Source organism: Aotus nancymaae, unplaced genomic scaffold (assembly GCF_030222135.1).
Source record: "Aotus nancymaae isolate 86718 unplaced genomic scaffold, 86718_ANA_hifiasm-v0.15.2.pri h1tg000089l, whole genome shotgun sequence".
NCBI lineage: Eukaryota > Metazoa > Chordata > Mammalia > Primates > Aotidae > Aotus > Aotus nancymaae.
Genome location: NW_026988504.1, coordinates 26737116 through 26764130, shown reverse-complemented (window position 1 = coordinate 26764130; position 27015 = coordinate 26737116). Strand labels below are relative to the sequence as shown.

The window sequence follows — 27015 nt, the reverse complement described above, 5'->3', positions numbered from 1 at the left end:
GCGCATGCCTGTAATCCCAGCTACTCGGGAGGCTGAGGCAGGAGAATTGCTTGAACCTGGGAGGCGGAGGTTATGGTGAGCTGAGATTGCACCTGGGCAACAAGAGCAAAAGTCCATCTCAAAAAAAAAAAAAGAAAAGAAAAAAAGAAACAGAGCATTTCATAACATTTTGATCAGATACTACTGTGAGTACTTGGAGACTAAGATCCCTTCCCCCTTTGTTAAACACAGAGATTACCAAGGGTGAGACTAGTGTTAAAGACAATTGGTATCAAATTAAGTCTAAATCTTTCTCTTTAGTATAATCTAGGAGACTGAAAGAAAACTGGAAAGAAAATAATTGTCCTGCTTTGTGGACCCAGGTTTTTAAATGGCCCCGTGTGCCTGCTGGCAATTTGCATCCTACATTTGGGGAAACACTGAAAAAAGATAATGCATGATAGGACCAAATGATGGGCATTCCAAATGGCTCACTGTAGGGTTTGAATTTGAACAAAGAGCTAAGGCTACCTGCCCTTGAAAAAGACAGGCTTGTGGTTAACGTAACAGTAACGTGTAAGGCAGACCAGAATATTCAGAAATTGGAGCCAGAAGAACAGCTAAAAGATCTATTCCTATGAGATGAATTTGTCCTTGCATCCCCGCAAGCAGCTGACCTTAAGGCCAACCTGAGTTTCTAGACAAATACCTGAGAGAAAAAAAGATATATGCAAAGAAAAACACCTGTCTTGGAAACTCAGTAAGAAGCAACAGCAGAGTAGACCTTGGCCAAAGTAATCAATGGGTTTTATTTTCAATTTCCAGATTGGATATATCTTTGGTCAAGGCCATCTGGAAGACTTAGAACATGATAGCCAGCTAAGGTCACAGACACCCATTCCCTAGAATGTGACACAGAAATGATGAACTTTGGTTTCTTGGCTTTTTAAAGGTTATTGGTGATTTTACAGTGTGGCCACCTCTGTTCAAGTCCCTAAAAAACAGAGGTCCTTGAGAAACTTTTTCTCTTTTCACCTAACAGAGAGGCTCCAGAAGGCTTCTGGATGGGGTAGGCACATCACAAACTCTGCTTTTATCCTTTCTCCCAAGAGTTTGCTTTACTTAATGAGGCCTACAATTTCATAATCTATACCACCTGCAGCACATGTCAGAAAACAGTGAGTGCTAAAATTGTAAAAGGCCAAACATTAAGAGGAAAATAAACCCCTGGATGAGTGGAAATATGTGACTAAATTCTGTAGTTAACACAGACCATTGTTCATTGTTAAGGAGATGGGGCAGCCTCAGATGTTCACGTGCATGCAACTTGTAATCATCAGATCCCCTCGTCTCTGAGTTACGGTAACTTAAGCAGTGCAGATGATTATCAGTCACCTGTAGACACGATGACTCAATGTGTATGAAACTCAGAAAGGGTAAACTACAGTAATTGAAAAGCCAACAGCTCACGTTTCTTTAGTAACACACTCATAAAAAAGGTTAGTCAAACCACAAGAGCGTAACTGCTTCCAAACCTGCACAGAGCATCTGGTCCAGCTTCTAGTCACAATCACATCACACCTTTGAGTGATTCATGATACCAGCTTCAGGCTGAACTGGAGGTCTTCTTCCAACAAAAATGCACACAGTAATAGTAAGTCCGAAGTTTAGAAACCAAGGCTGCCTGGTTGGGCCGTTCCCTACATGTGATTCTTTCTAAAGGTATCAATCTCTCATATCTTGGCTTTTTTAACTCTAAACTAAGCAACCACCTGACCTGAACTGATGCAATGTGCTGAGGACATATGGTTGTTGGCTTTTAAGTGCCAACCTGTAAGTACAGAATCACAGGCTAGAGCTAAAAGGGCCCTTAACTGAGCATGTGGATTCAGAACTCTGTAGGGTTGAGGGGCAAGACCCACCACCCTAATATGTTTACTTCTGGTCTTTATATTTCACAGTACCTAGCACTGTGCCTTATATACAATAATTCCAATAATGATAAGTACGATTTATTGAGCCCCTGCTGTATGTACCGTGCCATCCTAGACACTTTGCATACTGTCTCATTTTACCAGCCTGTTAAGAGCTACTTTTTTTTTTTTTTTGAGACGGAGTCTTGCTCTGTCACCCAGGCTGGAGTGCAATGGCATGATCTCCACTCACTGCAACCTCCATCTCCTGGATTCAAGCGATTCTCCTGCCTCAGCCTCCTGAGTAGCTAGGATTACAGGTGCCTGCCACTGTGTATGGCTAATTTTTGTATGATACCTTTTAAGGTATGAATTATCATCTCTTAGATGAAGAACCTAAAGCACAAACAGGTTGATTCACTTTCCAAGATTGCCCAATTGGTGAACAGAGAACCAGGATATAATCCAAGAGCCCACATATCCCAGTATATGTTTGAGTATTAACTGCTGTTTCCCGGCTGCCACCTTGCCCATAGCTGCACAGCCCCACCACCAGCACTGACTTCAGATTTTCTGTTGCAATGGTTCCCATAGCAGAGGGCAAGGGGGCTTAGTGGCAGTAACTGTTTTTTTCCACATGGACCAGCACACACATTCAAGAAGTATATGCTGCACAGAGTTGTTACGATGTCTATAAAGTGCTTCACAGTGCCAGGCATGTGTAAGCACTCTATTCTCATGATTTGCTTAGCACCATGTTAGGTGATTTGAGGAATACAATAAAATTGCAATCCAATAGGGGAGATGCAGCATTTACATCATTTCATGACAAATTGGTATCCTTAATGGTACATGGTAGAACAAAGCATAGAGTACCCAAGAGAGTGGAAAGAGAAAACAATGAGCTACTTCTCAAATATGCCACACTTAATATGGGGCAAATATTAATCTGTTATTTTCTTCAAAGTCTCCTTGAAATCGAAGGTGATGGTAGTGGTGGTGGTGGAGACAGTCATATCTATAATAAGAAGCAGACTAATAAACTTGCCTGGGGTGCAGAGGGAGGATGGAGCAGAGAGAGAACACAGGAGTATGGGAAGGTGGACAATGTGTGTTTCTTTTTTCTTTTTTTTTTTTTGAGACAGGGTCTCACTTTGTTGCCCAGGTGGGATTGCGGTGGCGTGATCACAGCTCACTGCAGCCTCAGCCTCCTGGGTTCAAGCGATACTCCCACCTCAGCCCTCCAAGTACCTGGGACTACAGGCCCATGCCATCACTGCTGGCTAATTTTTTGATTTTTTTGTTTGTTTGTTTGTTTTGCAGAGACAGGGTCTTACTGTGTTGCTCAGGATGGTCTCAAACTCCTGAGCTCAAGTGATCCTCCCACCTTGGTCTCCCAAAGTGCTGGGATTACAGGCATAAGCCACTGCGCCCAGCCTACAATGTGTACTTTTAAGGGCAGACGTGAGGAATGGAATTCAGAAAAGAGTGAGATATTATACAAAAGAGGGAGGAGGAGTTCACAGTGGCTGAAGCAAAGAACTGGATGGCTAAAATGATAAAATTAGAAGAAGTAAGTTGGAGACAGATTGTGGAAGGCTCAGAAGGCCTGACTGAATGGTTTGGATTTTATTCCATTGAGAGTCATTGAAAGGTTTTTTGGAAGAGGGTGGCAAAATGATCAAACCTTTAGAAAAATAACAGAAATCCAATATTTCTGGTAAGGTGAAATATTCAGGTTTTAAGTCTTAAGGTTCTTCAGGTCACTTAAATGTGTTTGCTGCTGTGTCATATAATTTCCCACACATGTTATCGCTCACTTACTATCAGCACACATCTATAAGCAAACGAACAAAAAAAGCGGGTAAGTAGAGAAAATGGAATATCCAAGCATCATCATGGCTCTGATCTCAACCTAGGTGAAACTAACACTTCTTGCAGGAGGTGGAAAACAGAGAGGAGCCAGACAGGGTACAAGAAGAAACAGGAAGGAGGGAAGAACAGAGAGAGCTGTGGGGGCGGTGCTGGGGAAAGCTGAGCTGGAGACCACATTTGGTTGCTGAAGTCTTTGTCCTCTGTGAGACACTGGGAAGTGCTATATGGATGTCATCTGTTCTCATGGAGTCACCAGGGAAGACTTCTTTTCTAAAGAGAATCACCCTTGAGGGAGAACAATTGCCCTTCTTCAAGGGACTTTTTTCTCCTACCAACTTTCTTTTTTCTTTTTTTTTGGAACAGTCTTGCTTTGGCCCAGGCTGGTGCAATCTTGGCTTACTACAACCTCTGCCTCCCGGGTTCAAGCGATTCTTGTGCCTCAGCCTCCCAAATAGGTGGGATTACAGGCACCCACCACCACACCTGGCTAATTTTTGTATTTTTAGTAGAGATGGGGTTTCACCATATTGGCCAAGGCTGGTCTTGAACTCCTGACCTCAAGTGATCCACCTGCCTTGGGCTCCCAAAGTGCTGGGATTACAAGCGTGTCACTGCACCTGGCCTCTCCCACCAACTTTCAACGACTCGACTCCTCACTTTCCAAAACCCCCCACATGACATGCACTGCTCTTGGTCACCTTCTGGGGAAGGAAGGGCCTGGACTGCAGTGCTTATAGGCCAAGGTCTGGCGCTGCTCTGTCGCCTGCCAGCTGTGTCGCTCCACCTCTCTGATTCTCCTTCCTCCCATGGTGAAAGAGCCTCACTGGTGGTTCCTAATATCCTTAAAATGCTATGGCATTATAATGCTTACAGGATTATGGACTTTAGGCCTTCGGGAAGGGGTTGGAAAAATACTTTTTTCTTTTAGAAACAGGTATTAAAACTGCTTCCTGTTGCTGTTAACCAAAGCAGGCAATTTCTCATTAGTTACTTCACAGGGAGAACTATGGTTTGTTGAAGTGTCAAAACCTCATTAACATGTTTACCACAGGTGAGTGAGATCTTTTTTTAATGTTCTTTTCAATATGAAAACTTCCTTTAATAAAGTAATACATAAAACTTTCAAAATAAGGAGATGCTATGGTAACCACTTTGGTCTGAATAACATCTGTTTTTTTTGGGAAAGAATAAAAATCAGGAGAAATATGCAGAAATGTAGTCATTTTTCTTCTCCATCCAAGAGAGAAATCCATTTTGAGCCAAGTATTTGAGGATGGCCTAGTTTGAAGTGTAGTCAAACAAGTTTAGAAGAGGAGAACAAGATTCAGAGGGAGGAAAACCCCTAAAGGACTGTATGTGCAAAGGAAGGTCTCTTGTCCTTTGAAAAGAACAACTTAAACAGAATTATTCTGACAATGTAAAGGTGTCGATTCCTGATAGATGTGTGTCAATTTTTTTCCTATTTGAAACAAAGCCATACACAGTTTCTTGGAGAATTAGAAAAAAAATTATTTTTCTCCGACTTGAGAGCATGTTTGTGTCTCAAAATACATTTAGACTTGATCCAATCTGTCCCTCTTCCCCAGTTCATCTCTAACAGAGGCAAAATGCTCCCTACTGGTAATTATCTCCAGCTTGCCTGAGATAGCAACAGGCTGACCTGATGGTCTAATTTCACCTTTACCCTCATAGTACAAGAGGCCAGGGAAGTCAAGGCTGGTCTGAGTGCTGTACAATCGTCAGCAAGGATTAAACGGAATGACTCAGTCTTCCTTCGCACCTTACTCATTGCCATTACCCTGGCAGCTGAATCTTCAAAAAACAGTGCCTTGGAGAGGAAATATAGGAGAAAGGAGAGAAGAGGAGAAGAGAAAGGAGGAGGGGAGGGGAGGGAAGGGGAGAGGTGAGGAGAGGAGACGAGAGTAGATGAGAGGAGACGAGAGTAGATGAGAGGAGACGAGAGGACAATAGCCCCACGTTTTATATCACTTCATCTCATACACTGCACAGTGTCACAGATAATGTTCCTTTTTCCCTCCCTTGACATTACTATTTTCTATTACAAAAGTTGATTCAGTTAAATAATTTAAGGGATTTCTTTATTTTTATTTTTTAAAAGCCTTTCAAACAAAGGTTTAGGATATAAGTTAATGCAAGAAGATTAGAACAGTGCCCAGGAACAAGAATGTCATGTATATGACAGGAACTCTTAGCCTTCTGTATGATGGAGGAATGGACAAAAGAGTGAATGAACAAGTGGTACTGCCCTAAGCAAAACACATGAATGTTTGGCTAATGTAACTGTGTTTTAGATTCTCAGATTTATACCATTTGTCTTAAAACAAAAACTCTTAAAAATCTAGGATATGGTTTATAACATGAACACCGTATCTGTATACCCTTGAGAAAAAGACTATCTGAAGTTACACAGATGGGCTTTATAAACACACAGTGATATCAATAGCTGCTGACTTCGATTTCTTTTCTAATTAATCTCACAGACTTGCAGATGGGAGGTACCTTCCTGGGCACTTCATCACCTATTCAGTCTCTTCATTTCACAGGTGAGTAAACAGAGAACCAGAAAGGTTCTGTGATTAGTCTAAACATACACAGTTAAGAAATGACAGAGCTAGGATCAGAACCTGGGTCTTTTAGCTTCTAATCCAGTACTCTTCTTATTGCACTACACCACAATTTACAAAAAAAAAAAAAAAAAAAAAAAAATCCCCAGTTATTCTGGGCCCTGAAGCCCTGAATTTGCTACCTCAGCTTGATAAAGAGCTAACTCTACTAGGTTTCTGATTCCAGCACAGAGAGAATGTGATGGTTCAGAAGATGAGAAATCAACACCTACAAGATCAGCATCTCTCACAAGTCTGGAAGGGTGAAGTGAAAATCCTCTGGTTGCAAGAGTAGTAAACAAATGAAACAGATCCCCCAGGCAATGGGCTAAATGGCATGAATTTGCACATATGAAACATGCTGTATTTTTGAACCCATGAAATACCAAAGCAACTTTTATTAAGTAGGGCTTTAGTTCAACTATAGGTTTAGGGCAACTGTAAATACTAGGGACTATCTCTCAAATTTTAGTTCTCTTAGACCAAAATGCATCGACCACAACTGGACTGAAATTAAGTCGCTTTACATTTTTTTCTTGCCCAGCTCTCCCTGTGATGTCCCTCCCCATATCAGCTTCAGCCATTTCTAGAGTCAAAACTTTCTCTGGACCAGCCTGGGCAACATAAAGAGATTCCATCTCTATAAAAAGTTTAAAAATTAGCTGAGCCTGGTGGTGTTTGCCCATAGTTCCAGCTACTTGGGAGGCTGGGTTAGGAGGATCTCTTGAGCCCAGGAGTTTGAGGTGTGATTGCACCACTGCATTCCAGCCTGGGCAGAAGAGTGAGACCCTGTCTCAAAAAAAACAAAAACAAAAACAAAAACAACCAAAAACCCATTACTTTCCCCAAACTAAAATACACTCATGGCATAGAATAATGATGCAAGCTTTCTTTTATACTCCAGTCAGAACCTCTTCATATAAGCAAAGCCCAAAAGATATATGGGCAATATTTGTAGACAACGTCTTAAACTCGCCATTTGTTTACTGTGCCTAAACTCGAAATGGAAGTCACTACGTACTCCCCTGACATTTCTCACCAAGGGGAGGGAGGACAGCAGGGAGGAGGGGACCTCCCTAAACTGAAATACACCAACTTTACTCTGACGCAATTTATTCTTAAAGTGACTACAAGTGCACAAAAATCTTTCAGTTAGTCAAAGTAAAATAAATAGGCAGAAATACCAAAGTAGGTAATTTTGAAATATACGAATTCTTTCAATATATCTCTATAATTCACATAGAATGTCTGCTTGTAAAAACATTATCTATACCATAATCAAATTTAGTCAGATTTAAAAACCAGGCAGGCACTTATTATCTGTAAGAGCTATTGAGAAGAATAAATACAAAAGGACTGAAATAAAAAATCAACAGCTGGAAGCAGCTTTGGAAAAAGAGACAGACAGGTTTCTAAAATATTACTGATGTTGAGGGAGGTCTATTTTCATGTGATAACTATTTTTGTTCAATATCACCAACTTTCAATTTATAGCAAAACTGATATGTTCCATTTCAGCTATCTACTTCACAAATACAAATCTATTTTAAATATCATGGTCACATTTATGTAAATATCTGGGAGAGTTCAGCAAAATATCTCTGCCATTTGGAAGTCCTAACACTTTAATGAACATAATTATTTTGTAGCCATCTTATTCTGCTGTATTTTTCGACAATGTGAAAACCAATGGCATAAAAATTAACTCCAGTAAGACAAATGATTAAATCAAACCTTGTTATTTAAATCTATGTTTGCCCGACCGCTTTCCCTTAAAGCCAATTCTCAATCAAATTCAAGAAAATATAGCAATATGTTTTAGAGCATGGAAAAAGTTTGAGCATGCTAACGAACCAACTTGTAAAATATAATTACAAAAGATTACAAAAATGCTATCTTGAACATCTTACTGGTACAAATTGCATAAACTCTCTCATGCAACATATGTCATTCAGAGTAAAGAGGAAGGAACAGGATTTTAAACATCACATCCATTTAGGAAATTGGATATCAAATACTCCCATCTTCTGTCACGATGATGCTTTAGTTAATGTATTTTATTCTATTTTCTAGAGCTATCAAAATGAACCACGAAGAATAAAAGTACACAATGAAAAACTAATTATTTTAACAGAGGTTAAGCTAGGAAGGGCCTTGTGTAGCAAGCATCCTATGGTATTTCATTTAAACTGTCTGCTAACAACAGCAGGAAAAAGGTTTGTATTCTTACCAATGAATTTCTGAGGCATTGAGCTTTTTCGTTTTGCCACATTGCTTGCTAATCTGTCCAGAACGAGAGCTCTTTCACTTCCCATCTCTGCTTTGATGTGTCTTGCCTCCGCACTTGCTGGTTTGGAAAAATATAAAAAGAAGAGGGAAAAGAACACATTGGTACATGGGGAGAAAAGGAAATAAACTGGAAGGAGAAGTGTCCAAAGTTGGATGCACACTCTGCTGTTGTTACCTGTTATGACTGCTCAGATTCTTGCCTGGGGTACCTGCTGTGGTCAGTGAAGCCGACACCAGGGCACATTCAAATCTTGCAGTCTTATGCCGAGACGGGAAAGCTCGACCCATCCCCAACCAGTACATTCATTAGCAAGAGGAAGTATTAAATAAACAGCCTGGACGTGGTTGGTTGCAAAAAGACAGATAGATGGAGATCTTCTAACCCCTGATCAGCCTTCTTTCTGATTCTGAGTAACTGCGTGTGACACCTGCAGACTGAAATAATTCTTCTTAACAACTTTGAAAAAAAAGCATGGTGCCCCAGATTTACTGCTCTGTTTATGTTAACAGCACTTTTGAAAATAGATACACTCACACAGATAGCAAGACATCTACTCAGTGATTTGTGTATTGAAATTCTGAGTGGTTTCTCTTTTTCATTTTTTTCCAGCACGCTCCTCTCAGTTCCTATCTTTCATATTCTCTTTCTCTGTGCTCTGCATTATCTGTTTCATATGCTCTTCACATTTCAAAATAGTCTCAGTTATAATTTCCCTGAGCAACACTTCTGCCTTGAAATTAAAGAACAATTTGTATAACACATCTCTATTGAATTTCTAATAAAAATGTGAATAAAAACTGCCTATGAATGTGGGCTAACTACCCATCCACTAACAGACTTGTGAGTAGGGTGGGCCTGTGGTTCTCAGACCTGGCTGGACATTAGAATCACCTGAAGAGCATGTATGAAATACCTATGCCCAGGCCCCCCTTCAGATCAATTAAATCAGGATTTCTGGTAAGGGGCCTAGGCAAGAATATTTTCAAAGCTCCCCAGATGATTTTTAAATGAAGCCAGAATTGAGAACTACTAGAAGAGTATATAAATAGTGCCAATATCTAATCAACTAAAATAGTAAACTGTAATAAATATAATTTACCTCAATTCAGCAGGCAGTGCTCAACTTTATGTCTAAAGTTCAAAGAGATACCAGCTGCTCTAAATATAAGGCTTGACATTTTAACACATGATGCTAGCCTGAGCCAGGGATTGGCAAGCTTATTCTGTAAAGGGCCAGACAGTAAATTAAAAAAAATTGCCAGACACATATAGTCCCTATCTTATATTCTTTGTTGTTTGTTTTGTTTTGTTTTGTTTTGTTTTTCTGTCCCACAGCAGCCTTTTAAAAATGTAAAAACCCCTGTACACAAACAGGCCACTAGCTGCATTTGCTCAGAGGACCACAGTTTGCTCACACCTGCCCTGGGCAAACACTTTGTGATGCTGTAAACATTTTTCTCTGTTTTCTCATAAACACTTCAGGAGATCCAAACTAAAATGAATTATCCATACATTTCTATTATGTCTATGGAAGAATAAATTGAAATTAGTTTAAAGGATTAGGGTAAAAAGCAAGTAGTGGCTGGCATGGTGGCTCACCCCTGTAATCCCAGTGCTTTGGGAGACCGAGGCAGGAGGATTACTTGAGGCCAGGAGTTAAGACCAGCCTGGGCAATATAGCTAGATTCTACTTCTACAAAAAATAATTTTAAAAAATTATCTAGGCATGTTGGCATGTGCCTGTAGTCCTAGCTACTTGGGAGACTGAGGTGGGAGGATTCCTTGAGCCCAGAGGTTTGAGGTTACAGTGAACTATTAAAGGTAACTGCAAAAACTGCAATTACTTTTGTACCAACCTAATCGTGCCACTGCACTCCAGCCTGAGTGACAGAGTGAGACTCTGTTTAAGAAAACAAAAATAAGCCCAAGTATTAAAATATTTTTAATTTTATTAGTGGCATTAAAAAACTGTATGTTACAGTATGTTACTGTATGTCATTACACAATACATTATAAAGCTCAGTTTTTATTATTTAATTTATTTACTTGTTTTTGAAACAGGGTCTCAACTGTCACCCAGGGTGGACTGCAGTGGTGTGCTCATGGCTCACTGCAGGCTTAACTTCCTGGGCTCAAGTGATCCTCCCACCTCAGCTTCCCAAGTAGCTAGGACTACAGTCCAGAGCCACCATGTCTGGCTAATTAAAAAAATTATTAGTCTCAATATATTGCTCAGTCTGGTCTCCAACTCCTGGCCTCAGGCAATCCTCCCACTTCAGCCTCCCAAAGTGTTGGGTTTATAGGCATGAGCCACTGCACCCAGCCAAAGTTCAGCTTTTTTTTTTTTAATCTGGAATAAAATGAAATCTGGCTCTGCCAGATGTGGTGGCACCAGCCCATAGTCCCAGCTACTCAGGAGGCTGAGGTGAGGGGATGGCTTGAGGCCAGGAGTTCAAGTTCAGCCTGGGCAACACAGTGAAATCCCATCTCTTAAAAAGAAAAAGAAAAAGAAATCCGACTCCAAAAATGAGAAAGAGAAGAGGATGATAAATAATGTGATAATAATGACAATATTTACTGGACTTGGTGAGTTTCTTGTCAAAAATAATTCTAGGCTCTAAAGAAATAAATCATAGCCTTCAGTGAAGCTATTAACAACTATCTGTGTAAAGGAAAACAGTAAGGGTCAGAATAAGGGGACTGAGTGGCTTTTGGGCTAGTGTGAAAGCACTTGATAGACTCTGGCTGACCAACAGTTGTAAATAACGGGCACTTCAACCACAAGACACTGCTATTGAGTGAAGCGGGTCAAATTCTGTCCAGTACAGGGATAGGTTTCAATGACCAAACAGGAAATTATTTATATATATTATTTCCTTTCACACAAACCGCCACCAGATGTGGCACTACCCAAAGCCCCAAGAGCATAGAGATGAAAGTCAAAGCTTGGAATTTGCAGTAAGTTACTGGGGCTGTTAGAAGGAGACTTTTATCTTGGAATCATGGGAGAGGCAGCTAAGTTTGTGCTTTGACTAGAACATTCATCCTAGTTCCAACAACTTTGAGAAGACTAAATCCAAGTAAGCCTCCCCTCAACCCTGTAGTTATTAACAAAAAGATTTATAGTGAAAAAAGAATGAAAAACAGTACTCAGGGAATGTTTACGTTTTATGCCCATTTTACCACTGTTCTTATTAGTCTCTTGTGGTCCCTCCTCTCACTGCCAAATCATTACCCAGGAATTACCCCAAGCATGGTGCTGCCCATCTAGTTTTCCCATTTGTTTCTCAGCAGTTACTGTCTACATTTTACCAAAGTCAATGTCAGTTACAACAAGCAGCTTTCTGAGGACACGTAATCAACATCCTCTCCATTTGTGAGGATGCTGAAACGTGGACACATTGACCTAAATAACTGTAATTAGGGCAGGTCACTAAATGGCAACCTTTTGAGATAACATCACCTTTTACTCCGTGTTACCCACCAAACTGGTCTTGAGAGTCATTTCCAGATGAACATTACTCTGTAAATCAGTGACCAAATACCTGGCATTTAACATAAAATTCTGCACTGTTCATGGATGGACATATTTTGAGGCATGTATGGAGACTTCTCCATTTCCACAACTCTGATTAGATTGAAAGAAATCCTCTGAAACTAATCTAGAGGACTCCTGTTCACTCACACCCTCTTTCTGGATCATTCACTCAAAATATTAACTACAAGATCTTAACCTTCATTGTACGTGAACACTCTAGTGATTTAGTTGATCTTCACTGAGTTAACCTTGTTTTCTAGTTGATAAGTTAGGCAAAGGCTAATTTTCAACTGAAGATAGTACTCTTATTTTCTTTCCTAAACCGCTAGTCTTTGCCTCGCACTTGTTGGACAGCTGATGAACAATACCATGAAATGAGCACCCTTTAAAACACGAAGAGCCAGGTGCCATGGCTTGCGCCTATAATCCAGCACTTTGGGAGGCTGAGGTGGAAGGATCGCTTGAGCCCAGGGAGCTATGATCTTGCCACTGCCCTCCAGCGTGAGGAACAGAGTGAGCCCTGTCTGTAAACAACAACAACACACACATCACACATACACAAAAAAATGCTTTGTAACTGGACACGTTCTTTGGGATTACTGAGTGGTTTAGGCAGTGCATTGAAAAGAAAAAAAAAAAAAAAGAGGACTATTGGCTTTTGGTCCTTTTCTCCAACTTTAGGACCCAACTGTCTATTTATACAAACAGTCTAGACTTGTTATCTTGCCACATCACGTCTCAGAAATGTAAGTGGAGAGAAACCAGTTTGGCAAGATAGTAAGGGAACAAGATAATGGGTTTAAAAGACGAAATAGGAAATCCGTTCCTGGGTGGTGTTTGGCGGTTTAATGCTACAAGGGGTGGGTGTGGGGAATATGTAATGGTGGCAAGGAACAATTTGCACATTTGGCTCATGAGTGAGAGTAGAATGAGTAGGACAGTCATTGTGGATCTATTTCCCCTCATATTGCTTGCTTGCTAAATAGTAGATATACTAATTTTCATTAGAAAAGTTATTTTAAAGATGTGCTGAAAAAATAAATAATAAAATGTAGTACAAAGTCAAAATTACAGAATAGGTTACTACCTTTATTCCCTGTATAAGCCTTAATATTTGGTTTTAGTTAACTGTTTCCATGATACAATTTCTATCTGAAAGTCACTGAAGGTTTAACTATGTAATTGTGCTGTGCTTTTGTTTTTATTCAAAATCCTTCATTAGATCTTGAAGTGTTAAGTGGAGCTTAAATAAGAGCTATCGCTTCCTGTCTCTTCTATGGTGTGGTCAGTCAGTAGCTAATGGAGAGTGGAACAAAGTGGTGCTATTATGCAATAGGAATTGTCTAACAAGAGATTGCTATCAAAGATAGAGGCAGGTTCTAACAAAAAAGTTACATAAAACTGTTGCCTTTTTGAACCAGTAAAATGAACATACTACCTGTGAGATAATATTAATTTCTAAAAAGAATAGGTTAGAGCAGTAGCTCACACCTGTAATCCCAGCACTTTGGGAGGCCGAGGTTGGGGGCGGGGAGGGGGGGAATCACCTGAGGTCAGGAGTTCGAGACAAGCCTGGCCAACATAGTGAAAACCTGCCTCTACTAAAAATATAAAAATTAGAGGGGCGTGGTGGTGGGCGCCTGTAATCCCAGCTATGCAGGAGGCTGAGGCAGGAGAATTGGTTAAACCCAGAATGCAGAGGTTGCAGTGAGCTGAGATGGCATCACTGTACTCCAGCCTGGGTGACAGAGCAAGACTCTATCTCAAAAAAAAGAATAGGTTGGGAAAACAAAGTTAAAAATTTTTAAACATTTTCTTTGGTCTGCTAAGTTGCTAAAAATATTTTTATTCTGAAACCCTCATGCTTGTATTAGCTTGAAGAGCTATTGAAGATGAAAGGTTTAGTATCCTAGATTCATAAATTATTCAATTACTTAAAAATATTATTATTGCTAGAACTCATTGTTACACAAAAATATTTCCTGCTCCAAGTATTCATAATTTGTGTGAAATGAGGCTAAATGAATCTCTATACCAGCTGTTAGTCTCTTTCTGAAATAAGAATCAAGCTAATGAGAAAATGAAGTCCATGGTCTTCTGTATTTTTTCTTCTTTTCATATATACTCCATTAAGACAGAATTGGAATATTTTGATGGTGTTACTTGTGATGTCTGGTGTAGAAACTTGGACTAAAGTAGCAATATCACTTGTGTCTTTATTAGACCCCTGTATTATCTTAATAGATCAAGCATCTGGTTGGTGGTTGGACTGTAAATTCTTTTTTTTTTTTTTTTTTGAGACGGAGCCTTGCTCTGTCACCAGGCTGGAGTGCAGTGGCGAGATCTCGGCTCACTGCAACCTCTGCCTCCTGGGTTCAAGCGATTCTCCTGCCTCAGCCTCCCAAAGTAGCTGGGACTACAGGTGCCCACCACAATGCCCAGCTAATTCTTGTATTTTTAGTAGAGACAGAGTTTTACCATGTTGGCCAGGATGGTCTCCATCTCTTGACCTTGTGATCTGCTGACCTCAGTCTCTCAAAGTGCTGGGATTACAGGCGTGAGCCACCGTGCCCAGCCAGATCGTAAATTCTTAAAGTATAGGGGCTTGACCTTAACTCATCTTATAAACAGCTTTGATATGGGCCTGGAACATAGAGAACTCAATAAATGCTATCTGGATAAAAGAAATGATTTAGCAAGGCCTGAAGTCCTGTTGCCCAACACCTGCATTTTTTTACAGGCTGGTCTTCACTCCAAGGCCTTTTTATCCATCTGCTTGCTTCCAGAAAGTCCTGCTTCCCCATGCAGGCAGGTTTGTCCACAGGCTTGGGTCTCACACTACACTGCACTTCGATTTACAATAAGCATTTGAAGAATGAGTGCTGTAGGCACAACAGCAATGGAGCATCATCTCTTTGCAAGTGAGGGATGAAGGCATAAGATGCACTATACTGGCTAGGCTCAGAATGGAACCCCATGTCCACACTGGACTCCCAATTTTAAGAAGAAAACAAATGGAAATCATACATGGAAGGGTGCAAAATAGTTAACTGGCTTATGTTGGATTAAATATTCTGTAAATTTTGGCCTCAGGAAAAATTATAGAAACTATCTGAAACATAAAAGATAGACTAACATATGGCCTGAGATGCAGTAACTTGATTAAGCTGTGACTTTACACATTTATAACCTGAAACCACCATTACAACATATTTGTTCGAAAAAAAAAAAATCAAAACTTGCTGACTTAGTTAACCCTTTATCTTTTTTTTGCTGAGACTTAAAGTATGGTGCACGCATCCACCAAACCACCCTATGAAATGCAAATTGACCCAACCTCTGTATTTCAGCATTTCCTGAATCACTTAATACCACCGAAGATAGCTAAAATATTACTTTTGATATTTTCCTTACTTGAAATTCCTAAAAAAGATTGTGAGAATGGGAAGTAAGGCAGTGACCTTACTTCAAAATCTGTAATTTTGAACTTACTGTTTATAGAGTGTAGTCTTCTGATCTTCCCCCCTCCTTCCAGGAGAATCAGGACACACATATATGCATATATGTGTGTGTCTATTAGTATGTGTGTTACTATATTTCTTTTGTAAGCCAGATAATAGATAACCTTTAAGAAATATAGCTAATCAAGGTAAAAAGTGGAAAAGGTGTAAAAGACCCAAATGTCCATTAACTGATGAATGGATAAATATAAAGTGGCAAATCTAAACAATGGAATATTATCTAGCCATAAAAAGAAATGAAGTACTGATAAATGCTTCAGCATATACAAATGCCTCAAAAACATTATGCTAAGTAAAAGAAGCCAACACAAAAGGCCACATATTGTATGATTCCATTTATGTGAAATGTCCATAACAGGCAAATCCATATAGACAGAAAGTAGACTGGTGGCTGCCAGGAGCTAGAGGGAGGGGGAATAGGGAGTGACTGCTGATGGGCACAGCACTGCTTTTGCTAGTGGTGATAATGTTCTGAAATTAGATAGTGGTGATGGTTGTACAACTTTCCGAATATACTAAAACTATTGAAATGTGCACTTTAAAAAGGTAAATTTTATAGTATGTGAGCTATATCTCAAATTTTTGAAAATTAAAAAATATGACTAATTGTGGCTGGGCGCATTCGCTCACGCCTGTAATCCCAGCACTTTGGGAGGCTGACTGGTGGATCACCTGAGGTCGGGAGTTCGAGATGAGCCTGACCAACATGGAGAAGCCCTGTCTCTACTAAAAATACAAAAAATTAGCTGGGCGTGGTGGTGCATGCCTGTAATCCCAGCTACTTGAGAGGCTGAGGCAGGAGAATTGCTTGAACCTGGGAGATGGAGGTTGCAATGAACTAAGATTGCATCATTGTACTCCAGACTGGGCAACAAGAGCAAAACTCTGTCTCAAAAAAAAAAAAAAAATACTAGTCACAAAATTCTGGTGAATTTTAAGTAAGTCACTGAATTTTAGGTGAGTCTCAGTCTTGTCATCTCTAAAATGAAGAGGTAGGGTCAGATGCTCTCTTTCATTCTAGCTTTAAATATTAGTAATTAATTTTACTTGGAATATGACAGATTTTCATAGCTTGGGGATCTCTCACAATAAGAACTTTGCCTATTGTCTTAAATACAGAACTGCAAGTAAAGATGCCTACATTCTATTCTTGAACAAGTACTGCCTGACTCCCATGAAGTAGGTCACTTAAGATGTCAAAACCTTTCCTAGCAAGCAGACTCAGATAAAAACAAAACAAAACAAAGAGAAGAAGATGTCAAAACCCAAATATTAGGTTTGTTTTTCTTTTTATTTTATTAATTAATTTTTTTTTAGAGATGGGGATGTCACTTTGTTACCCAGGCTGGGCTTGAGCTCCTGGGCTCAAATAATCCTCTTGCCTCAGCCTCCTTCGTAGTTAAGACAACAGGTGTGTGCCACTGTGTCTGGCCTGTTTGTTTTTTTATAAGGGAGTAAACACTTCTTTTTACTTGGATATGCTTTATCCAAATAAGTTGGATTTCCTTTATCAAGTTAGAAATCCAACTCCTTGATAAAACCAGAGATACCATTAGGATAAAAAGCAGAAGCAGTGCAAACCAACAGAATTCAGTTGGCCAGCTCCTAACATCATACAATATGTTTTATCTAAAACACAAGTTTTCTCTCACGCAAAATGAGGGCAGTTTAGTCATTTCTACTCCATTTTTCCTGAGTTTCATGTTATTTCTGTCATATTTTTGTAATCTTTCTGCTTTAGGCTCTTCAAACTACTCAACTTCAACAATTGCTGTCAAACACTAAATCCCATGAGGATTTGTACCTATTCTAAATAAGCAATCGGTACAAGTCACCAAATAAAAATGTCAGACAACCCAAACTGCAGAACCAGGCTGATAGCCAACTCCATGGGACAAAGGACAGTTGCAGAGATGTGACACAAAAAAGTTTCAGGCTGTTTCAACTAAAGAATGAAAAGAAAATAAAACACAATCGAGATATAGAAGAATATCTAGTGGTTCAACCAAGTGCCAGTAGGCATCTAATTCAAATCACTGAATAAAACAAGAAATCCCCAAAGCCAAATGGAAGCATCACAATAAATAATATGAATAGACAAGGATATAAATTGGGGCCTGTGCAAAGAAAATTCTTGTAGTTTTCATTGACTCTTCCCTAGCCACTCCCCAACCTCTTCTACTCTCAGTCTTTGCCATTTCTATAAATAGTAACTCCATTCTTCATCAATCTGTTAGGAAATCTTGTTGACTCTACCTTTAAATATATAGAGATTTAGAGTACTTCCCACCACCTCTACTACTAACAAGATACAATTTTCTCTTGCTTGAACTATTGCAATGACCTCCTAACTGGACCCCACAATTTCCAACCTTGCCCCAAATACAATCTCTTCTCAAAAGCAAGGAGATGGATTCTTTCAAATGAGAAGGCCAATGATGTCACCTCTTTATACAAAACCCTCTAAAGATTTTCAGTTTCACTCAGGGTAAAAGCCAAAGCCTTTACAATGGCCTGCAAGGCCTGATAAGATCTGGTTTCCCATTTCCTCTCTGACTTCAGGTCCCATTACTCACTGTGTTCCAGCCACACAGGACTATGTACACTTCTTCAAATTTGTGCCCCAGGACCTTTGCTCTTGCTGTTCCCTAGTTACTTGCCAGGCTCACTCATCCTGTTAAGAAACCTGTTAAAATGTTACCTCACTGAAGCCTTCCCTGATTCTCACCCTCACTCCTCAGTAACTGCTTCATTTTTCTCAATAGCACTTACCACCCTCTAACCTTCCAACATACAGTCTGCTCATTTACTTTCTTTAGAATCTATCTGCCCCCAGTAAAATATAAACTCCAAGAGTCTTTTTACTTCCTATCGTATCCCACCATCCAGGACAGCAGATGCTCACTAAACGTGTGTTGCGTGAACTCACCAGTGTCCCCAGGGTCAGTGCTCTGAAGAAATGTACGGCAGCGCTCCTTGTGCTCCTCAAGGGAACTTCTCTGCTTGTAACTCCTTCCACAAAACTCACATTTGTAGGGTTTCTCCACTAGAAGGAGAACATAAGGGGCACTCAGTGACCCTCAGGGGTTCCATATAGGTCAGGTATTGGGGCTCTGTGACAGCTGTTCATTAGAAATGAGACTGCTGAGTGAAGCCAGAGTATTTAAATACTTTTGAATCTATATTTTAAATTTGGTAAGCTTAAATAAGGTTATGGTCTATAATTATTATGTCAGAGTATTCTTCAAAAGGATTGCCTCCTATCACAAATGAAAGAATTTGGATTTAGTGATTACCACTTAGCATAGTGTTTTAGATCCAGGTCAAATCTTATTTCTTTAGGAAAAAGAAAATAGGGCCCTTTTGTTCTTTAACGAGGTTAATGTAGTATAAGCAATGAAATAGGAAAGGATTCCTTATTTTGGACATCCATCTGGCTGTAAGTAAAGATTGCTGTAGTTTGTGGGAGTTAGCCATTCGGCTAGAAACTGATGGCCTTTTCAGAACATTGACATATTTGAATAAATTGAGCTCATCCTTGCCAAGTGGCTATAGCAAAGTCTTAGGCTACAATAAAAACTGAGCTAATTAATTAAGTATTTTTTTGTTTTTGAGATGGGGTCTCACTCCATCACCCATGCTGGAGTGCAGTGGCACAATCACAGCTTGCTGCAGCCCCAACTTCACAGGCTCAGGTGATTCTCCCACCTTGGATTCCCAAAGTGAGAGGATTACAGGTGTGAGCCATTGCACCTGGCTGGGATATTTTTGAATAATAAAAATAAAAATACTCTGGGTGCAGTGGCTCATACTTGTAATCCCAGCACTTTGGGAAGCCAAGTAGGGCAGATCACCCGAGGTCAGGAGTTCGAGACCAGCCTGCCCAACGTGGCGCAACCCTATCTCTACTGAAAATACAAAAATTAGCTGAGAGTTGTGGTGGGCACCTATAATTCCAGCTACCAGGAAGGCTGAGGCAGGAGAATCACTTGAACCTAGGAGGTGGAGGTTGCAGTGAGCCGAGATCGCACCACTGGACTCCAGCCTGGGTGACAGAGCAAGACTCTGTCTCGAAAATAAAAAAGAAATAAAAATGAATTGTAAAAATGACTTCATCTAAATGTCTAAAATGAAGGAAAAGTTTCACCCATACAATTCAGGCAACCTTATTCTGCCAACTCCCCAAATGCTTTATTGCTTGAAATATGTAAGTAATAACTTCAACTATCTGTTCAAGGCTGGTCTTTCTGATTGTTGATAAAATATACTCAATACATTTGTCAGTTTTATGGGCTAAAATTTTTATTTTTGAACTCCTCTTGTTCTGTTTAAAACAGAGGCTTTGGGATTTAACTCACTAAAAGATCCTTATGGAATCCTAAATTAAAACAAATGCAGGTTTGCTAGGGCTAAAAATGTTAAGTTTCTGCATAAATTGGGTCCTCTAGAATCTGTCTTTAAAATGCCTGCTATTGTTTCTTACTTGAAAAAGGCAACAGTAGAGAACTATTCTAATTTTTTCGAACCAAACTCATCCTTAATTCATTACTTTGAAAAATGAGCTGTAAAAGAGAGAAACCCTTCATTTGCCAATTAGGATCTCTCATGGTGGGTTTTGTTGGGGTTGATTTGCTTAATCCTAGTGGCTGAATTATAACAAGTTTCAGGTCTAGGTTTTAGTCAAAGCAGTAGATGTGAACTGATATAAAAACAAATCTTTTTTTCCAATTAAAATTTTGCCAGATAACATCAAGAACATGAGGTCCCAAATTTGAAAATAAACTCAGTCTTATTTTTCTAGGAAGGAAATTCTCAATCTTGAAAAAAGAAAGTATTATCTTGGTCAAAATAAAGAGTAAAAACATCAAGACAGCCCATAGCTTTTTATGAATCCTTACTGCTGTTCATCTTTTAGAGATTTAAAATAAGTAGGTTGGCTGGGCATGGCAGCTCGTGCCTGTAATCCCAGCACTTTGGGAGGTCAAAGTGGGAGGATTGTGCGAGCTCAGGAGTTTGAGACCAGCCTGAGCAACATAATAAGACCTCATGTCTATTTAAAAAAAAAAAAAAAAAAAAAAAAAAGTGGGCTGATCAACAGGAAAGTTGGATTTAAGAAATTTATCCCTAATGGCCAAAAAGTAGCCCCCAAACAATGTCTAGATTAGTTTTTCATAATTTACAAAATTGTACATCATTTGCTTGTCTAGTCTTTTGAATGGAAAGTGTGTGTGTGTGTGTGTGTGTGTGTGTGTGTGTTAGGAAAATAATCTTTTAATAAAGTTTACCAGAAGAAAATACTGATGGCTATAATTTTCTCACAAAAATTAAAAAGACATTTTTATAGGGTGGGCTCTTCCTATCTGACTGTGGTGTTCTCTAGGGGTACAAGGATGGTGAGGAGATGATCATCTCCACTGAGGCAGATGGAGAACAATTAATGCCTTAATGGTAGTGTAATTAGCCCTAGAGGTCTCTGCTGTTGTAACCCTTCAGAACAAGAATGACAGATTGAAACCTTCATACTTAACTCTTTCTAGTTTCCACATGGGCTCTGAGGAATGCAGTTACTAGACATGGAATGCTCATTTCTCTCACTTACCAGAATGTGTCCTAAGATGCCCAGTGAGCGCATCTCTTCTTTGGCATGCATAGTTGCAGAGGTGACACTTAAAAGGTTTTTCCCCTGTGTGCAGTTTAATGTGGCGGAGGAGGTTACCTTTCTGAGTAAAAGATGCCCCACACTGATTACATTGGAATGGGCGTTCACCTTTAAAAAGGACAGAAAAGGAGATTTCTGATCACAGGCAAGTGGAGAAGGATATGCACAGATTAGATGCCTAGGGCAAAAGCTCATCTTTTAAACAGTTACTGTTCACATTGGGATCAGTTGGGAGCTGCATTTCAAGGCAAGCATAAGACTTACGAAATCTCCTCTCTAGAAGAGAAAACGCACCTACCTAGCAAGGCTATTTTAGGTATCATATTGAATCAGAGCAAAGAAACAAGAGTAGCTCTAGAAGTGCTTTCTAGATGCAAGTTTTTTCTCCCCCCCCGCCCGCCCCGAGATGGAGTCTTGCTCTGTTGCCCAGTCTGGGGTGCAGTGGCATGATCTTGGCTCACTGCAACCTCTGCCTCCCAGATTCAAGCGATTCTCCTGCCTCAGCCTCCCAAGTAGCTAGGATTACAGGCATGCACCACCGTGCCCAGCTAATTTTGTATTCTTAGTAGAGATGGGGTTTCATCATGTTGGCCAGGATGGTCTCAAACTCTTGACCTCATGATCCACCTGACTCGGTCTCCCAGAGTGCTGGGATTACAGGTCTGAGCCATTGTGCCCGGCCCTAAATGTAAGTTTTTATATTACTTGGTACTCCTTTTTTTTTGAGACAGGGTCTTCTTGCTCAGGCTAAAGTGCAGTGGTGAAGAGGCTCACTGAAGCCTCAACCTCCTGGATTCAGGTGAGCCTCTTGCCACAGCCTCTAGGATAGCTGGGACTACAAGTGTTTGCCATCATGCCTGGCTAATTTTTTAGTATTCCTTTTGAATATAATCTCCTTTGAAAAAAGAGTCACAAACTAAAGTCCTAACAAGGTGTTGAGGGCTAGAAATTCTCCTTTTTAAAGTCTTCATATGAGATGTGGGATGGAATCTACTGGCTCAAGTGCGATGCTTGCATTTGTCTGCATTTCTATAGACTGCCTGTTTATTGTCTGAAGATAAATTCTTTTAAACCGGAAATAAAAACTATAACCTTTCATTTACCAAATTGGAACCCAATATGATAAGAAGATCTGCTCTTATTAAAAATGTTATGCAAAAATATGTGAAAGATGGTTAAGAAGCAAATCACACAATTCAACTCCTACTTAGAAACTGAAGAAAAAGTTTTTGGCTGACCTAGAACATTGTGCTCTCTACAGTCTTTTTTTATTCATAGAATTTGCAATATGTTTGCCAAATGCATGGCAAGGCAGGAATAAAAAGCACCGAGTTAATGGCAATGCAGAGAGAAAGAGATACATCAGCATTATAGCAAAAATCAATGGAAGTAACCAAAAGTTCCAAATTCCACCACTTCATTTCTCACATGGCTGCATTAGGACAGTTTTCGGAAGAATGCAAAAAGCAGATTATTTACCAGTATGGCTTCGCTTATGAACCATTAAGACATTGAAGCTGATGCAGGATAATCCACACACATCGCAGTTCATCTTTCCACTGGTTGGCCTGCTACTATCGAATGAGACAACATGTCTCTCCAACTTAATGTTTTCATATTCATTATATTCTCTTGAATAGCTATAAGGGATTTCAGGCTCTTCTGCATTTCCCATGGGCTCTGGCTTTAAAACATTCTCATCTCTTTCACTGTATTCATCTTTCACTTTCATTGAATCATCTGCAGGGAAAAAAATGCAAGAAATGAACAATGACTATACCTGAAGCTATCAAAGCAGCTCAAACAGCAGAGACCCACAACTGACAATTAAATACCAAATGAAGCTAACAAAACACTGTACATCTACAAAACAAGAAAGCACCATTAGCATGAGCGCACATTATTTAAATTCAGAACCACAGTCAGAGGAAAACACACATACTTACACACATAAAAACAGACGATAGTGTTTTATGCTATCCAGAAAAATACAGATAATAGATTTTAGCTAAGTCTGCTCAAAGTGGCCATGAAACAAACATTGAGCAACTCTTCTCCAGTACTGGGGGAGAGGATGGGTTCTCAGATCTAGTACTTTTTTTGGTGGCTGCAGTTAAAAAGGCAAGGTGATGTAACCTTGTTTCAAGGAGAAAATATTGTTCGAATCCTTCAAATGCATCCAGTGTAAGCCATTAAGATTAAGAGTTGAATAGTTAATGTAGTTTTTCTAATTTTAAGCCATGCTTTGCCTCTTCCTCTTCCACGTATATGAATTGCTAAAACACATCTTATCTCTGTCTCTCTTGGAGCTGATAAATGCACAACATTGAATGTAGAGGAAGCTGTCAGTACTAATGAAATAGTGTTGACAAAGACAAAAGGAAAAGTAATTCTTTCATATAACCTAAGGAATCACTTTCATCGACACAGGTAAATGGGGCTCAGTCTAAATAAGGGGAAGGACCCTTAGGTCCCAAGTTAGGGAGGACTAAACTCAAGGACTCAAGGATTGTATAATAGGACTGGATAGGAGAGGAGGGACTGGCTCAAGTGAGTTGGCTGACCAATTACTATCTTAAGAGCTGTAATGTAAATAAATGAAATTTAAAAGAAGAGCTGTAATACTCTTAATGAAGAGCATAAGAACATATGAAGAACATGGGAAAATAAGAAGAACATAAGAAACAAAGAAGACAAATTTAAGTACTTTCACTGAGACTAACAAAACCTAAAAATTTGCCTGATGAAGAATAATAAACATTTGTAAGGGATTTTTCGTGTATAAAATATGCTATATAAATGCTTACTTTTTCGAACATTGGTCCTTAGAAATCAAAAGTTGTACTCCCCATGAAGAATCACACATCAATGGAGTGTAGGGCTAGAAGGGAATTTAAGATCATCTAATCCAACCCTCTTGTTTCTTAGATGAGGAAATAAGGGAGCTGAGGAAATCTGAGATGTTTTCAGTCATTTGTCCAAGGTTACACATCTAGTTACTAGCAGAGGTGTGATTAGAATGCAAAACTTATCCTTGAACTATCAATTACTTGGATTTGACCGCACACACTAGACATATAAGGCCTAAGTGGGTTCTTACCAACTATATTACACATCCTACCATCAATGGAGTAAATGTTAAAACCCAGAACACTCTGAAAAAGATATTTTAAAAAACTACATCCCTTCCAAAAAACATCAGTAAGTGTTGCTCCTCTTGCCACACAGGAGGAAGTACAACTGCAGCTGTGCCTAGCTTGCTACCTTCAACCCAAGTTTCAATTTTCACTTCTATCAAGGTTACCTTTCATCTATATTAACTGTGTTTGCTTAATAGAGCAAGACAGGGCCTAACCACCATCAGAGGAGCCAGGGCTGCCACACTGTTCCACTGCTTCCTACCACAGTTCATGGTTCACAACTTTTCACTCTTTGACTAGCAAAGATGCAGGGCTGTAGGATAAGTCCAACATGTTTCAAATTTGCCCACCCCGTGGATCTTGGTTATATAAGAAATGATACCTGCTTCCTACTTGGAAAGAGGTTCACTTCCTTCTTTCTCTGGATAGGTCTTCCCTGATTTCAAATGGAATTTGTTTGCTTAAGCGGTTTTTTTTTTTAATTTTTTTTTAAGAGAAGGATGCACCTGAGGCTTGTACCCGCCTCCCTTCCTCCATCACTCCAGCTGTGGGTAATATCCCACCAAAGCTTGAGTGCTCTTCAGTTTGCATGTAGGCGTTTAAAAGAACCTCAACGGAAAATTTCAGCTACTGAAAACCAAAAACAGCAGATAGAAAAGGCCAGCAGAAAAGGATCCTTTCCATTTTGGTTAGAAAATGTGAACATGACCAGACTCAGGTCACTCCATGGTCACTGAACTTTAAAATATAGTAAGTTCAATGTGTTGGGTCATTCTGAAAACAGAGGAAATAAGAGAGCTGCTCCCTTCCCTCAGGATTTTGGCTTTAGTTGGCCTGACCTGGAACTCAATACTACATCATCCTGGCTCAAGAGCAGATCTTAGCTTTAGCCCTTTAAGAGTCAGCTGTAGAGCAAGAAAGACAGTATTTGAGACCCAGGGACATAAGGACACAGGGACAGGGCATTGGAGAAGTCCCTTGGGCTTACATAGTTGCTGGTTTGCCTTTGGAGTCTTACCACTTTTAGATGAATGACCTGGATGACCTCTCTGCATGGTTACTGGGGATCAGCAATTTATTTTTATTTTATTTTATTTTTTGAGAACTAGTCTTGCTCTGTTGCCCAGGCTGGAGTGCAGTGGCACGATCAGCTCACCGCAACCTCTGCTTCCCAGGTTCAAATGATTCTCCTGCCTTATCCTCCCAAGTACCTGGGATTACAGGCACGTGCCACCATGCCCAGCTGAGTTTTGTATTTTTAGTAAAGATGGAGTTTCGCCATGTTGGCCAGTCTGGTCTTGAACTCCTGACCTCAAGTGATCCACCTGCCTCAGCCTCCCAAAGTGTTGGGATTATAGGCATAAGCCACTGCACCCAACCAGATTCTAATTCATTCTAACATCAACTCTGTTACCTACTCAAGGTAAACCATAATAAATTGCTGGCCGGGCATGGTGGTTCACACCTGTAATCCCAGCACTTCGGGAGGCTGAGGCAGGTGGATCACTTGAGGTCACGAGTTCGAGAGCAGCCTGGTCAACATGGCAAAACCCCATCTCCACTAAAAAATACAAAAATTAGCTGGGCATGGTGGCTCCCAGCTACTGGGGAAGCTGAGGCAGGAGAATCACTTGAACTGAGGAGGCAGAGGTTGCAGTGACCCAAGATTGCACCACTGCATTCCAGCCTGGGCGACAGAGTGAGACTCCATCTCAAAAACAAAACAAAACCAATAAATTAGAATCTAAGGTATGAATGAGATTCCTGAGAGATATTGGGCTTAGCACTCAGCCTCCAAATACAGTCCACCAAAACAACCAGGAAAGGCACTAGCCTGCTCTAATGAAGAGATTCATTCCATTCCCTGGAAGACTTACTGGAGCAGAGAAAAGGGGTGTTCTACTTAGAAAATACTAATGAACATGTCTAAAATCAAGCTTGTCATCTTTGAACCCAAACTTCCTTCTAATTTATGACTTATTTATGTTGACAAATGGAATCTCTCTTCTTCTAGTCTCCAAGTCGTGAAACCGTGGAACCTTTTCTCTTTCAATCTCCACATCAAGTCGGTCTCCAAGATCTATCAACTCTGTGTCATCTGGCTCTCTAGGGGCCAACTCTTCTTTTCCTTTCCTTTTGCAATTTGGTTTCACCTTTCATTGCATCATACCTAAATTCATCCTCTCTCAACATTCCTTTCCAGACAGATTTAAGACACAGGTAGGCTATGCTTACTGCCTCTACAGCCTCAAAAAGGACTCAGAATTCTCTGTAATCTGGCTTCTGCCTTCACAATTCACTGAATCTGCTCCCTTGAAGATCACCAACAATAATCTCCTGAATCCTAGATTCAATGCCTTTTTGTATGCCACTCTTCCCAACTTCTTTATAGTCCTCGACACTACTGACTACTCACCATTCCTTGTTCTTCTGTACGCCTTTCCTCCTTCCTTCCTTCCTTTCTTTCTTTCCTTTC

General features: G+C 40.0%; 1 protein-coding gene across 3 annotated transcripts in view; it reads right to left on the bottom strand.

Moving 5' to 3' along the window:
- IKZF3 (IKAROS family zinc finger 3) overlaps positions 1-27015 on the bottom strand; it is a 94436-nt gene that overhangs the window by 10077 nt on the left and 57344 nt on the right. Inside the window, exons 4-7 of one of the 3 annotated variants that reach the window (XM_012451980.2) lie at positions 22879-23139; positions 21340-21507; positions 18670-18786; positions 8622-8738 (exon numbers count right to left, since the gene is read on the bottom strand). In XM_012451980.2, coding sequence (XP_012307403.1) covers positions 8622-8738; positions 18670-18786; positions 21340-21507; positions 22879-23139 — 663 coding nt within the window. Of the gene's footprint in view, positions 1-8621; positions 8739-8855; positions 9431-18669; positions 18787-21339; positions 21508-22878; positions 23140-27015 lie in introns of those variants that run through there. The other 2 variants (XM_012451981.2, XM_012451983.3) reach the window with 2 other exon arrangements.